At 62.5% G+C, this 14,108-nt stretch overlaps 2 protein-coding genes across 2 annotated transcripts in view; one reads left to right on the top strand and one right to left on the bottom strand.

Moving 5' to 3' along the window:
- The window catches only part of MCAM (melanoma cell adhesion molecule), a 5,662-nt gene extending 2,803 nt beyond the window's left edge, over positions 1-2,859 (top strand). Inside the window, 6 exon segments of the mRNA XM_079789206.1 lie at positions 3-176; positions 253-394; positions 499-570; positions 714-861; positions 1,147-1,264; positions 1,673-2,859. Of these exon segments, the coding sequence (XP_079645332.1) occupies positions 3-176; positions 253-394; positions 499-570; positions 714-861; positions 1,147-1,264; positions 1,673-1,702 (684 nt within the window). The 3' untranslated portion in view covers positions 1,703-2,859.
- The window catches only part of CBL (Cbl proto-oncogene), a 106,899-nt gene continuing 95,536 nt past the window's right edge, over positions 2,746-14,108 (bottom strand). Inside the window, exons 13-16 of the mRNA XM_079789400.1 lie at positions 12,321-12,461; positions 11,062-11,162; positions 10,119-10,298; positions 2,746-9,427 (exon numbers count right to left, since the gene is read on the bottom strand). Coding sequence (XP_079645526.1) covers positions 9,156-9,427; positions 10,119-10,298; positions 11,062-11,162; positions 12,321-12,461 — 694 coding nt within the window. The 3' untranslated portion in view covers positions 2,746-9,155. The remainder of the gene's footprint in view (positions 9,428-10,118; positions 10,299-11,061; positions 11,163-12,320; positions 12,462-14,108) is intronic.

Here is a 14,108-nt window from a genome sequence, read left to right as displayed (position 1 = left end):
GCCCCACGGGCCCTGGGGGAGGAGGGGCGTGTGGCTCACCGCCCCGCCCCGCAGGCCCCCCGTGGATGGCGCTGAAGGAGAGGAAGCTGCGGGTGCGGGAGAACGCGCTGCTGAACCTCACCTGCGAGGCGTCGGGGCATCCGCGGCCCGCCATCGCCTGGAGCGTGGGCGGCAGGGTGAGCAGCGTCTGGCCCTGTGGGCTCCGGGCCCCCCACCCCCCACCCCGCCCTGAGCCGCTGCCCCTCCTCGTAGGCCAGCGAGCACGACCAGGGCCCCCAGAGCGTCCTCCTCCTGAGTGTCCGCGTGACCCCGTGTGAGCTGGTGGAGACGGGCGCCGAGTGTGTGGCCTCCAACGCCCTGGGCAGGAACACCACGCTCTTCCTCCTGGAGCTGGGTAAGGCCTGCCCCGCGGGGTGCCCCCCCCCCCCCCCCCCCCGCGTGGGCCTGGGCTCCTGCGTTTCCAAACCTCCACCCCATCCCTCTCGTGGGTCTCCCCAGCCTCCAACAGAAGCACTGGGCTCAGCACCGCCACCGTCGGGCCTCACGCCAGAGCCAACGGCACCACCACGGGTGAGCTGGGCCGGCGAGAGCAGAGCCGACCGGGCACCCCATTCTGCCCGCTGCCCCGGAAGCCCCTCTCCGCGGCCGGGTGGGTGGGCAGCGATGGGAGCGGGGCCGCGGGGCAGGGGTGACCGAGTGTCTCTGTGGGACAGAGAAGAAGCTGCCCGAGCCCCAGAGCAAGGGCGTGGTCATCGCGGCCGTGACCGTGAGCCTGCTGGTCCTGGCGCTGCTGGGCGCCGTCCTCTGCTTCTTCTACAAGAAGGGCAAGCTGCCCTGCGGGCGGTCGGGCAAACAGGAGATGTAAGCCGCCCTCGCCCTGCCTGCTTCGCCGTCACCCAGCGCACTGCTCCCCGGTCCCCTGCTGGCCTGACGCTGGGTCTGCGTGCTCCCGCTCCCCTGCCCGGCCACGCTCCATCCATCGCGCTCTCCCTTCCCCTCATGACCTGCCTCCCCCCACACCCCCCTCCCCCGCCAGCCCCAGAGCACCACGTCCCTCGGGTCCCCCCAGACAAAGCCCTTCCCCAGAGCCCCGCCCTTCCCTCGCCCCCTGAGTTGCCAACCTCTTGCTTCCCTTCCTCCCCCCAGAACGCTGCCCCCATCTCATAAGAGCACATTTGTAGTTGAAGTTAAGTCAGATAAGCCCCCTGAAGAGATGGGCCTCCTACAGGGCAGCCGCGCTGACCAGAGGGCGCCCGGAGACCAGGTAGGAGCGGCTGCTGCGGCCAGGGCCTGCCCAGCGCCAGGGCTGGCGCCCAGGGCTCACGGGCCTCGTCCCCCGACACTAACTGCCCTCCGTCAGAGCAGGCCGCACCCCCTCCTAACACTCACAGGTGGTAGGGCCAGGCCAGTGGCTGAGGGACCTGGACAGGGTGGCTCCCGGCACTGAGAGCAAAGACCCCTCCCATCGCCGTCACCGTTTCCAAAAGTGCTTGTGGCTCAGGCCGAGGTGTGACCTGCGTGGGGCCCATCTGACCTGGGGCCGAGACCCTCCTGCCCGCCCTGCGGCTGCTGCACCGCCGGCTCATCAGCTGCTGCTCGGGTGCCTCCCCCCTGCTGGTGCTCGCCCCTGCCCGTCACGTCTCCATGCTCCTCTCCTCCTTCCCCTTCGCAGGGGGAGAAGTACATCGATCTGAGGCACTAGCGCCGAGCTGGACCCCTTCCTGCCCCTTCCGCCGCCGCCCCTGCTCGCCCGGCCCGGCACTCAGGACACTCAGATGGTCACCAAAGCCTCTACCGCGGATGACAGAGGGCCCCCTTCCCTCCCCCCGTTTGGCAGGGCCAGTGGACTGGCTGGGCCCTGGCGGCCCTCCTCGGGGGACCACACTGTCCACCTGTGGAGTGGCGCTCACCCCAGGCGGCCTCGCTCGGCCAGAACCCCTCTGCTCAGTTATGGACTGAGCCTGCCTCTGCCCACAGCCAGGGAGTCCGGGCGCCTTCCCAGTCCGCTGTGGCTGCGGGAGGGGCCTGCGCCCGGCGCTCCACCGGGGCGGGAGGCGTGCGGGCTCCACCGTGGACCTGGCAGTGTCCGGAAGCAGCTGCCTGCCTGCCGGCCGGCCGGGCCCCCTTTTGGGACCCCCTTCCCTGGTGGAGCCCGGAGCTGGTGTCATCCCTTCAGATTCGCGCCGTGTCCCAGCAGTGAGGGAGCCGCTTCCTAGTCAGGCCCTGAGCTGCTCACTTGGGTGAGAGCGGGGACAGAGGGGTCCCTGCGGCCCTTTAAGGGATTAGGGTTAGAGTTACCCTAGCACCAAACTCCTCAGCTGAGCTGATGGGCCTCGACCCCTTTAGGAAGGGCCCTAGAGGGAGGCTGGGAAATGGGCCAGAGCTTGGGGTGTAGCGTGTATTTGTGTGTGTGTGGTTTTGTTAGGGTGTGTGTCAAACTTGCAAAGTTTCCCTTTACACACACACACACACACACACACACACACACACACACAGCTTAGTTGTCCGGGAAACCGTACACACGTTTCATTCTCCACGGGAACCACAGCGCCTGGGCTCCAAATGGACCGGCACCAAGAGGAACCCGCCCCACGGCTCCAGCCCCCAGGGTGGCCCCTGCTCAGGGGCAGGGCCGAGAGCCTGGGGCCACGCGGCCTTGTGGGGACGGCGGCACGGACCTGCTGAGGCACAGTGCTCCGCTCACCCCCGTCAGCCCTCCATCCCCACCAAAGACGAGCGCTCAGGTCAACTACAACAAAAGAAACTTTATTTAAAAATACTTTACAGACGTGGGTGCTTGAAAAAGCTCTTTAGTTCACTGTATATAAATGGAAACATTAATAAATAACATTAGTATGACAGACCTGAACATGGACATCTTAAAGCTCTGCTCTTCTCCGTAGGAATATTTACCTTCTGTTTTTCTTATTCTTCCCAAGTGAGAAAGATTAAATACCACGAATATAAAGTTTCTTACATTAATGACACTTCTAAGATCAGCTCTGAGGACAGGCTGTGGTCACAGCCCTGCTGCCCCTTCCGGGAAGCTGAGCCCGAGGCACTCGCTGCTCGCGCTCGGAGGCTCCGCCGGGCAGGAGGTCGAGGCAGGTCAGGACCCACCGAAGGGAAAGGGGAGCCACCTGCAGGAGAGGCCTGACCCGCTGCCTTGGCCTGGAGGCCGGGACGCCTGAATGACCGGCAGGCCCGGGTCCGGGACACTGCGGCCAGAGCACACGCAGGCTGAGACCTGATGGAACCAGTCTCCCACCACGGCGTGGGGCGTGGGGAGAGGGCCCCGCGTCGCAGCCACACCCAGCACTGCCCCCCCCCCCCCCCGGGGCTGACACTCAGCAGAATGGAGACGCTGCTATGTCCATATTAAGCTCTAAAATGCAGCCTGGGGTACAGCTCTGCCTTAGAAAGGCACAAAATGTTTAGTTTTTTTTTTCTTCAGTGTGCTAAAAATTGCTTTGTTTTAAATAAAGGGAAAGATATATAAGGTTAAAAACCCTAAATCACCCAGCCAGGAAGCAGGCGTAGGAGGTACTTCATAGTTGCCTAGCCACATGCTCAGCAGGTCACGGCCAAGACACTAAACATTGCTGAGAGCAAGGTGGGGGGGCCCTGGACTTTCTCACCCCAACAGCAAAGGAGCCCCCCGCGCCCCCCCCCCCCCCCCCGCCCGGCAGAGAGCACGTGGACTGAGGACCCACAAGCAGCTTTGCCTCTTCAGCCTCCAGAGGTGAGGATGGCTCCCCTCCAGTCACCAAGGGTCAGAGGCGAGTGACCCACAGCGGGTGCTGAGCAGCCTCCGGCCCCACAGCTGGTTCTGGGCAGGAGGGCCTGGGAGAGGCGGCACGGAGGCCTCACGGTGATTGTTGGTTCTAATCAAGAATCAGGCCGGGCAATCAGAACTCTGCCGATCTGTTCAGCTGCTGAGCCGGCAGACGTGAGGCTGGCTTTCGGCCTTTGCTCCGGATGGACAGACGGACAGGCAGAGAGGGAACGTCTGTCTCAGGCACGGGACAAGGGCAGCCGTCCCACCTGACTGAGCCCCATGCAGTGCCCCTCCCCCTCCCCTCTTCCTCCTGTGCTGTCACCCCCTGAAACCGCCCTCCTGGGCCCGGAGGGTGCTCCCTGGTCCTCCGGGCTGGAGCTCAAGGGAGGCCTGACCGCCCCCCCCGCCCCCCCCCGCAGGCCTCGGGCTCATCTTGGGCCATTAGGTTCCGTCTGCAGACACCTAGCGGCTCCAATCGTTGGCAAGGTGTGACTGCGAAAGGCCTAGACAGGACGGGCTCTAGGGCGAGAGGAATAAGGTCAAAGGCTCGGGCAAGCGCAAGCAGCTTGTGAAAGCGGCCTCTGCAGCAGCAAGCTGGCGGGAGGCGGGCCCTGCGTCCGCCCTGGACTCCCCGGAGGGACCGCAGAGAGCTGTGCCACGCTCTCTCGCTCTCACGAACGGGCTGAACACCCTGAGTGCCCGAGGGCGCAGGAACGCCCGCCTCCCCGGACAGACCAGCTCCGAGACCGGAGGGACGCGTCCTAACGAGAGAGGAAGAAATGCTGGACGCCAAGACCATAAAGGGAAGGAAAACAGAAAATGGACAGACAGCAACCTGCATCCGTTAACCTAGGAACTTCCTGCCGGCCCAGGCACAGCCCACAGCTGCCTCCTCTCAGTGAAGCAGGGAGAGCAGCTCTCCCCACGGTGTTCTCAGCCACCTGTCCACCGGCACCCCCCTGTCCACCGGCACCCCCGTGAGGACTCCACGCCCCGGGGGAGCACTGCTGCCCGGGGGGAGGCGGACAGCGGGGTAGACTCCCATCAGGATGCTGGGAGCATGTTCTTTCTGGAGACTATGAACCGAGAGGCCACGTGGGGGGAGCACGGAGCATCTGGGGCCCATCACCCAATAAGCAGACTGCCAGGCGGGACAAAGGCCGAGGTGCAGCTGGCCCAGCTCCAGTCCAGGCAGGGGTCAGCCGGGCTCTGGGAAACAGCCTGCATCCTTGAACTCCCTCCTGCCTTCACCCTGACCACTCCTGTGATCCCCAAGCAGGATCGTCCGAGATGCACCCTGGACCTTCCTCCACGGCGCACCCCCTCCGCCCGCCGTGTGCGCTTCTAAAGAGCCCGTCCTGTGGGCGCGCCCCAGAGCCCCGAGGGAAGGCCAGGAGGAGGAAGCCCGACTGTGGTGCTGAGTTCTAGGACCCTGAGCGCTCGAGACACAGGCTGACACCTCGGAGAACTGAGTTCAGTCTGTTCTGCGACTCCAAGGGGACCACACACCTGCTGGCAGGCCAGGACCCAGAGATACCCCCTTCCCCCACGCCTCGGTCATGCTGAGACCCGGGGCTAGTTAGCTGCAAAGCTTGTGAAGGGTTACAGACAAGTTCCAAATAGGATGGGAGACGGTGAGGGGCCCAGAGGCCGGCAGGGAGACTGCCAACGAGGAGGCTGGGCCGCGGGAGGACTGCACTCCGCCTGGCGTGCGCTCCGAGCCAACACCCCCTCCACCCCCAGGCTCCACCCCCAGGACACTCAGGGGATCCCTGACTTCCACTGGGGACCCTCCCAGACAGGACCACGGCTCGGAAGACAGGGGGGAGCAACGGAGAGCCCTGACCTGGTCTGCGGGCGCACCCAGGGCTGGGAGGAAGGCCGCGCCCGCACTGGGAAGGGCTATTTCAGGGCCAAGTGCAAGTGGCCAAGAGGCCAAGGACCAGCCCCGCCAGCCTCCCACCCGGCGGCCGGAGAACGGGGGAGAACAGGCGGCCACCCATCGCGGGCGAGAAGGGCAGGCCGGCCCCGCGCCCGCCCGCAGGGAGGGGACAGCGCGTGCTGTGTGGGCGCTGTCCAGAGAGGACATTTAAAAGCTCGTCACAGGGAAAGTGAGATCTTGGTGATCGTATAACAGGATGTTATGTCAATTACACCTCAGTAAAAAGGGGGGGAGGCCTAGATCTTGTTAACAGTGCTGTGAAGGGAACATACAGCTGGGTCCCTACTTTGCAAGCAAATTTACAAAAATTCATTTGTAAATTTGCTCTTTGGACCATAAAATATCTCACTTTTCTATAGAAGAAATAAATACTTCAAGTATGAAGAATAGCACCCCACCCCCAAATGTTTTTATCCACAAAATAGCCAGACAACGCACCTGGGCCCTGTGCTGAAAGTCTGTACGAGGAGAGACAGGGAAGCAGGGCCTGGGAGAGGACAGGAGGAGAGGGCAGGGGGAGGGAGGGGAAGAGAGGGATGAGGGTGGGGGGGAGGGCAGAGGGAGAGGGCGGGCGGGAGGGAGGGGAAGAGAGGGATGAGGGCAGAGGGAGAGGGCAGGGAGAGGGGAGAAGAGAGGGATGAGGGTGGGGGGGGAGGGCAGAGGGAGAGGGCGGGCGGGAGGGCAGGGAGAGGGGGGAAGAGAGGGATGAGGGTGGGGGGGAGGGCAGAGGGAGAGGGCAGGGAGAGGGGGGAAGAGAGGGATGAGGGAGAGGGTGGGGGAGAGGGCAGAGGGGGAGGGCAGAGGGAGAGGGCAGGGAGAGGTGGGGAGAGAGCTCTAAGGGGAGAGGGCAGGGGGAGGGCAGGGGGAGAGAGGCTGGAAGAGTGGCCGGAAGATGGCCGTCTGCTCTTACAGAGAGAACACAGATACATGCCCAGCCCACTCCTTACCTACAGGGAGGAACATCCCGCGGCCCAGTTTCTCCCACTTGGGGAGCGTCAGGGGAGATGGCGGGCGGGTGCCGGCCCAGGTGGCAGGCAGGCTACGGAAAGCACCAGGGCCCTGCCGGTGGCTCGGTTGGTTCAGTCGTCACGGACACCAATCAGTTGCAGGTTCAATCCACTGGTCGGGGTGCATATGGGAGGCAACCATCGTTTCTCTCCCCTTCCTCTCTCTCCTCTCCTTCCTTTCTCTCTGACAATCAACAAGAACTTATCCGAGGGTGAGCATAAGGAAAAAGCAGCCAGGAAGCAGGAGGCTGGGTGACAGAACAGCCTGCCGCACGCCAGGACAGGGGCCGCGGAGGCGAAGTGTCCTGTCCACCTGACGGTCGGAGAGAAGACTCATTGGTGACAGAAGGGAAGAGAGGAGTTTGTCAGAAACGGCAAACTCCAAATAAAGCCGCCGGGAAAGGGATTGTGGTGAAATGCCCAGCAGAGCCAAAGAGTTAAAACCTGCCACACAGATGGAGTTGAGGAGGGAGTTGCTAGGGCCTGAGTCAGAGAATGCAGGACTTCACACTTGGAGACCCTCAGAAGGAGCCACGGGAGCCTGCAGGGCCCGGGACCTCGGGGCGCCATCCAGGACAGACCCTCGCAGGGCGCTCTGAACCCTGGAGGCCCAGACAATGTCCAACCACCACGTGCTCCCCAGCAGGCCCACAGGCCAGGCAGGAGGGACCCTGAGCCGCACCAGGGCCGGGAAGGGAAGGGCTGCCCGGGGCCCCGCAGGAGGACAGCGCTCTGAAGGGAGAGGGCCGCAGAGCCCGCGGTCTCCCGGACCACAGGCGTGGGCAGCGCCATGTGCTTCAGTTCTTTGTCCGAAGGCTCCAACATAACAAAACACACACGCCGGTGTTACCACAATGAGCCCTATCCTGGCGCCGGAAGGCGGTGCCGTCTTTGATTCCGATCGCTGCCACTTCCCCGTCCTCACCCCACGGAGGGCGCTGAGCTGTGCCCAGCGGAGGAGGCCCTGGGAACATGCAAATCCCAGGGGCCCGCACTGCCCACCACGAGGCATGAGCGGCTCTCAGGTGAGAGGGTCAGAGCGCAGGCCTGCGAGGAGCTGAGGCGAGGGAAGAGTTAGAAGTTTAGCGACAGATGACAGGATGGCAAACGCTCTAAGGAGACCGGAGCTGGCTGAGCCCGGGGGCGGGCGTGCGGGGGAGGGGAGGTGCAGGGGGAGGGCTCCACCTGGGCCAGATCTGCGTGGGAACCTGCAGTCGCATGCCGGGCTGTCAGCCGGTCAGACGGCAGTCCTGAGCACAGTGAGTGCCGTCTAGCCACTGTGGGCACAGGCGCCCGAGTGTGCAAGGCCCTGGGGGACGAGGAGGCAAAGGTACCCTACCTTCCCCAAATCACAGGCACCAGAGAAAACCGAGCTGCGGGGCACAGGACGGGCGCTCACCCCAGCAAACGCTGTGCCACCACCGGGCTGGCACCACACCCGAAGGGCCAGGACAGCCGTCAGTGGGGACACCGCCAGGCTGCCGGTCCAGGAGGCGCCCGTATAAGCGGAATCGATTCGCTGGGAAGAAACACTGACCAAACAGATCCCAATGGTCTGTTTGTGCATTTTATGGACAACACGGTCAAGAGCATGTGAGGCGGCTTCTGGAAGCTTCAGGGCGTCGGCCAGAAGCCGCACTGAGGATAAATGCTCCCCCCCCCGCCCCCCCCCCGCATCAGGGCGGCGGCCCCGACTCATTCCGGGGGGCCTGGGGGCCGAGGCCTCTGCCACAGGCAGGCGTTCTGTCGTTAGGTCACCGCGACGCCTTTTAACGGAGCCCCTCCATGTTCCCATAGAAACGCTTGGAGCGACACGGCCGCTGCTCCATCAACCGTCCTTCCCGCGTCTCCACACCCACCAGCACCCATGCACCGGAGCACCCTGTGAGCCAGCGGAGGGAGAGGAGACGGGGGCTTTAACACGGGAGCCACGGCGAGCGGCCGGCCTGGGGGTGCTGCGCCGCACACGCGGGGTGGGGGACACCCCGGCGCAGGAAGTTTTCACACGGTTCCTTCCGAAACCCCCTGTGCTGGTTTCCCCGCCCGGGATGAACGGAGACAGCAGGTTCGTCCGAAAATCACAGGACACACAGCCAGACAGACTGACACAGCCACAGTCTTCGCCCAGGAAAGCCCTGGGTCTCCCATTGGGTGAGAGCGCAGCGCTCCTTCCTCTCGCCGCTCCCCCCCCCCCCGCCCCCCGCTCTGGGTGGGGCCTGAGAGCCTCCAAACGCACTCCCCAACCCAGACAACAAGCACAGCCGCTCCATGTTCATCCACCGCTTTGAAAGCCCAGCCACAGGGATGCCCACAGCAGGGCCGACCTCACTGCCAAGTCTCCGGGAGCCCCTGCCCGGCGCCCGGGGGAGCCCCTGCCCGGCGCCCGGGGGAGCCCAGCCACTTCCTCGCCAGCGCAGGCGGAGGGGTGCTAGGTGGCCACGTGGGCGGGAGAAGAGATGGACACGAACTCGCGGAGGATGTTCTTGGCCATGTCGATGTTGTTGTGAGCGATGAGCAGGGCTTTCTGGATGTCCTGGTGGGAGTAGCCCTGGCTCAGGAGGCTCTCGATCTCGCTGGAGAGCTGCGGCGAGGTGGCCGCCGTGGCACCTGGCTGGCCCGGCCCCGCCTTGCGCTCAGAGTTGATTCTCCGAGGGAATGGCTTGGGGGGTCTCTCGGGAACTGGGGAACCCTCCGTGAAGTCTAGAAGAAATAAGAAAGAAAATGTCTGCAAACCTGGGGGACCTTAGCTACTGCAGGAGTAACACCAACGTGCGGCCAGCCGCCCTCGGGGACACAGGCTCTTCCGTCCAAGGCTGGTCTACACCCCACACCTGCCCTCCTGGCTCTCCCACTGCTGCCACAGCACCTCATCCACACGGCAACACACGCCGCACGGCCTGGAGTCGTTTTTAAGTGTTTCTGAGGAGGCACGACAATTCTCCTTTTGCAAATAACAAAGCAGAAACGAGCACCATTCGGGTGAAGCATGAACAAGGCGGCCTGGAGGCTGCACACGGCCGCCCTCAGCAGCCACAGCCCAGGAAGACAGCCCTGACCGTCAGGCCCAACTGCGCCGCCCGGCCAGCACCCCTTTCCCGGGAGGGGGCCGCGTCCGGAAGGCGTGGCCTGAACCATCGAGCTCAATGGCCACTGTCCTCACACCCTCAGAGGCGCCACGGGCGCTGGGGGAGCCACTGTGTAAGGAAACACCTCATTTCTGGCCAGATCCCAGGGTCTGACTACAGTTTAACTTCCTAATTCGGGGCCCAGCCCAGCTCCCCCCCTCGGATGGACTTCTTCGTCCACTGCTTCCGGCCACGAGCTCCTGGTCGCCAGGTGGGCAGGCATCGCCGCTCAGCGCCAAGGAGGAGCCGGGCAGCCCGAGACTCACTTGCGGGGTCGCCTTCCAGAGCCAGCCAGCCGAAGGAGGGGCTGGCCTTGGAGGTGTCGGAGAGCGTCCGGCGGGCCGGCGCTGCGGGCACGGGCGGCTTAGGGACGTCGTAGCCCTCATCTTCGTTTTCCGATTCCTCGGGGCCGACGCTGGCAAGGGCTGCAGCCACGTCCCCCTCACCTAGAGCAAAGTGCACGTGTTACCTTCGCCTCCCATACTTCACCTTAAACACACGCAACAGAAGGGCATCCGTCACCCGTGCACGTATGTACAGTCAGCCGTCACTACATGTTTCCTGTGGGCCACACACCACGGAAGGCCTGGGGGTGGAGATAAAAGAGATGGAGGACTAACCCTAGCCCAGGCCTGCAGCTCCCCTCCCCGCACATGCCCCAGCACCCTCTCTGCACTTCACTCCGACGGCCAGGGCCCTGTGCGCGGCCCGGGACTCACCACCCACACCAAAGAAGTTCATCGATGCTAAAAAGCAATGGGAGCGCCCTGGCTGGTGGGGCTCAGTGGGAAGAGCGTCGGCCTGCCGACTGAAGGGTCCCGGGTTCGATTCCCGGTCAGGGCACATGCCCAGGTTGCAGGCTCGATCCCAGTGGGGGGCGTGCAGGAGGCAGCCGATCCATGATTCTCTCCCAGCATCGATGCTTCCCTCTCCCTTCCTCTCTGGAATCAATGAAATGAACACATAAACAACAAGCAGTGGGGTGCAGGGAGCTGCCACCCGGGGCCCCGGCCCTGCAAGGAGGGAAAGCAGAGACTGGCTGTGCGAACAGGAAGTAAAAGAGGAGGGTGTACTGTCCGCGGGTAAAATACATTTTGCAAATAAAATTCTTTCCAATCATTTTCTGCTCAGATCAAGCTGTCTCACCAGCCAAGTGCCACGGGCTCCTTCCGGGGCCACCATGACCTCAGGGAGCAGAAAGCCACTCACCAACGGAGCTGCCCTCTGCGCCGGCCGGCGCCCCCGGGGGCTGCAGGGTGTACATGGCTTCACAGGTGCTGCCGTCCACCTGCTGGTCGCCGCCGCCCGCTCTGACCCGGAAGAAAGCAGAGCAAGGTCTCAGAAACACGCCTGTCACCCGCGGACTCACTGAGACCCATCCCTCACTGCTGCTCTGGAGCCCGACCCCATCAAGGCAGCACCATCCTTTCACCAGTGTCACTGAGAGGCGGGAAACCCACTCCTGTGTGCGTACCAGGGGTGTGCGTGCGAGGGTAACGGGGGGTGTGCGTGTGAGGGTAACGGGGGGGTGTGCGTGTGAGGGTAACGGGGGGGTGTGCGTGTGAGGGTAACGGGGGTGTGCGTGTGAGGGTAACGGGGGGGCGTGCGTGCGAGGGTAACGGGGTGAGCGTGTGAGGGTAACGGGGGTGTGTGCCTGCGAGGGTAACGGGGGTGTGTGCCTGCGAGGGTAACGGGGGGGTGAGCGTGCGAGGGTAACGGGGTGAGCGTGCGAGGGTAACGGGGGTGTGTGCGAGGGTAACGGGGTGTGCGTGCGAGGGTAACGGGGTGTGCGTGCGAGGGTAACGGGGGTGTGCGTGTGAGGGTAACGGGGGTGTGCGTGCGAGGGTAACGGGGTGTGCGTGCGAGGGTAACGGGGTGTGCGTGCGAGGGTAACGGGGGTGTGCGTGTGAGGGTAACGGGGTGAGCGTGTGAGGGTAACGGGGGTGTGCGTGCGAGGGTAAGTGTGTGAGGTTGCTGTGTGAGTGTGAGGTTGCTGTGTGAGTGTGAGGTTGCTGTGGTGTGAGTGTGAGGTTGCTGTGTGAGTGTGAGGTTGCTGTGGTGTGAGTGTGAGGTTGCTGTGGTGTGAGTGTGAGGTTGCTGTGTGAGTGTGAGGTTGCTGTGGTGTGAGTGTGAGGTTGCTGTGTGAGTGTGAGGTTGCTGTGGTGTGAGTGTGAGGTTGCTGTGTGAGTGTGAGGTTGCTGTGTGAGTGTGAGGTTGCTGTGGTGTGAGTGTGAGGTTGCTGTGTGAGTGTGAGGTTGCTGTGTGAGTGTGAGGTTGCTGTGGTGTGAGTGTGAGGTTGCTGTGGTGTGAGTGTGAGGTTGCTGTGGTGTGAGTGTGAGGTTGCTGTGTGAGTGTGAGGTTGCTGTGGTGTTGAGGGGACAGAAGTAGGTTTGCTTACAGCCTGAGCTGTAACTGGGCTCGATTACGCTGCGTGGCAGCAGCAGGCCAGCGGGCGGCTGGGAACCCACCGTAGGCTCGGGGCGGTCTCGAAGGGCTGCTTCCCCTCCGGCTTCGGAAGGCCCACGGGCCGCGAGGAGGGCGTCATGTACTCGGCGTCCTCCTCGCTCTCGCACTGCGCCCCGGGCGGCAGCGTGGGCACAGGAAGAGGTCTGGAAGAGGAATAAAACAGAAAAGAAAGCGAAGAAGGAAGCTGGAAAACCTTCCGCATCAAACAAGTGTCTTCACAACAACCACCGCTCCGATGTGACGAGAAATGGGTGCCAGCCAGGGAAGCCCCCCTCCTGCTCAGGGAGGCGCCTGCTGAAACACTCCTTTAGCGGGGGGGGGGGGGGGGGGGGACGACTCGGGGTGTGAACACAGCAGTGTGCAGAGGATCGCTGTAGGCTGTGCACCTGAAACCTATGTGGTTCTGCTAACCAGCGTCACCCCAATAAACACAACAAAGGGGGAAATTTTAATAAAACACACTAACTTCAATTTTCACTTTTAACCGACAAGGTGAGGCTGCTATGCAGAGGTGAGGGGGTGCACTGGGAGAGGGCTGTGCCCCAGGCAGCCCCCTCAGGAGTGGACCGTCGAGCGCTGCGTGCTGGCTTCTCGCGAGGCAGAAAACAAGCAGCAGCAGGCGGCTTCCTGACAACACGCACACCTCAGCTCTAATGTCACAGCCTGCTGACAGCTTTCTCGTGTCTTATCTTGTAGCATAAACAGGTTTCCTACTCATACTGTGCAAGAAAAATCCTGTGTAACAAAGAGCTAATATGCTAATGGCCGTGACGCCTTCACGCCGTAATGACCATTCAGCAGGAGGCTGCGTCCACAGCGGGGCGGAGCTGCCACGTTGTTCCGGAGATGGGGCGGAAGCGGGGAGGTGCCCCGAGGAGGTGGGACTAACCCTAGGCTGACTTATGGAACCGAGGGCGGGGCTTGAAGCAGCCAGAGAAGGCCGGAGGGGTTGGGGGCGGGTCCAGGTGCACTCGAGCTCTGGGGGGAAAGGGTAGGGTGTCAAGGCGGGGCAGTGGGCGGGGACGCGCGATTTCGCACACCGGGTCACTAGTAGGAAATAAAAAGATATAAAGTGCCGTGGCAGTCAGCATCAAATCGGGGACCACCCCCAAGTTTCCAGGCCTGGCCTTCCGGGACCTGGCCATTGCACTCACATGATTCTCCAATGTTAAACAGGACTTGTCCTGTCACCCACTCTCTGAGACTAGGCGGAGAGGAAACATGGAACCAATAACAGCCCACGCAGTCCTGTGAGAAGCGCACACGGGACAACGGCTCTGGGAGCGGGAGTGCGTGCGCCTCTCCTCCCTCTGTGCCTTCTGCACACCCTAAAGAGTCCAAGAAGCACCTACTGGATTTCTCAGTCAGGTTTACTTGATGTTTATTTTCCCAATTATAAAAGCAAAAGCTGCTTATTAAAAAAACTGAAGTGCTACAGAAACCTAACAGATGACCATCCCCTATAATCTCACTTCAGAGTTTTTCTTATGTCTTCATATTACATTTATTATTTGTGCATTGCATGCTAAAGTTTTGAAGTAGAACTGTATTGGTATCTACAGTGTGCCTGGAAATGCATCAATAAAGTAAGAAAGATTGACGGATGGGTGAAAGTACAGATAGATAAACGTGTGACCCAACGAGCATAATAAAATACTAATGGTAGAACCTAGGCGGGGAATATACGAATTATCACTCTTGCCCAGCTAGAGCGTCGACCTATGAACCAGGAGGTCACAGTTCAATTCCCAATCAGGGCACATGGCTGGGTTGTGGGCTCAATCCCCAGT

Source organism: Cnephaeus nilssonii (genome assembly GCF_951640355.1).
Source record: "Cnephaeus nilssonii genome assembly, chromosome: 13".
Classification (NCBI taxonomy): Eukaryota; Metazoa; Chordata; class Mammalia; order Chiroptera; family Vespertilionidae; genus Cnephaeus; species Cnephaeus nilssonii.
The sequence above is the reverse complement of the archived record's forward strand: the minus strand, read 5'-3'. Positions and strand labels throughout refer to the sequence as shown.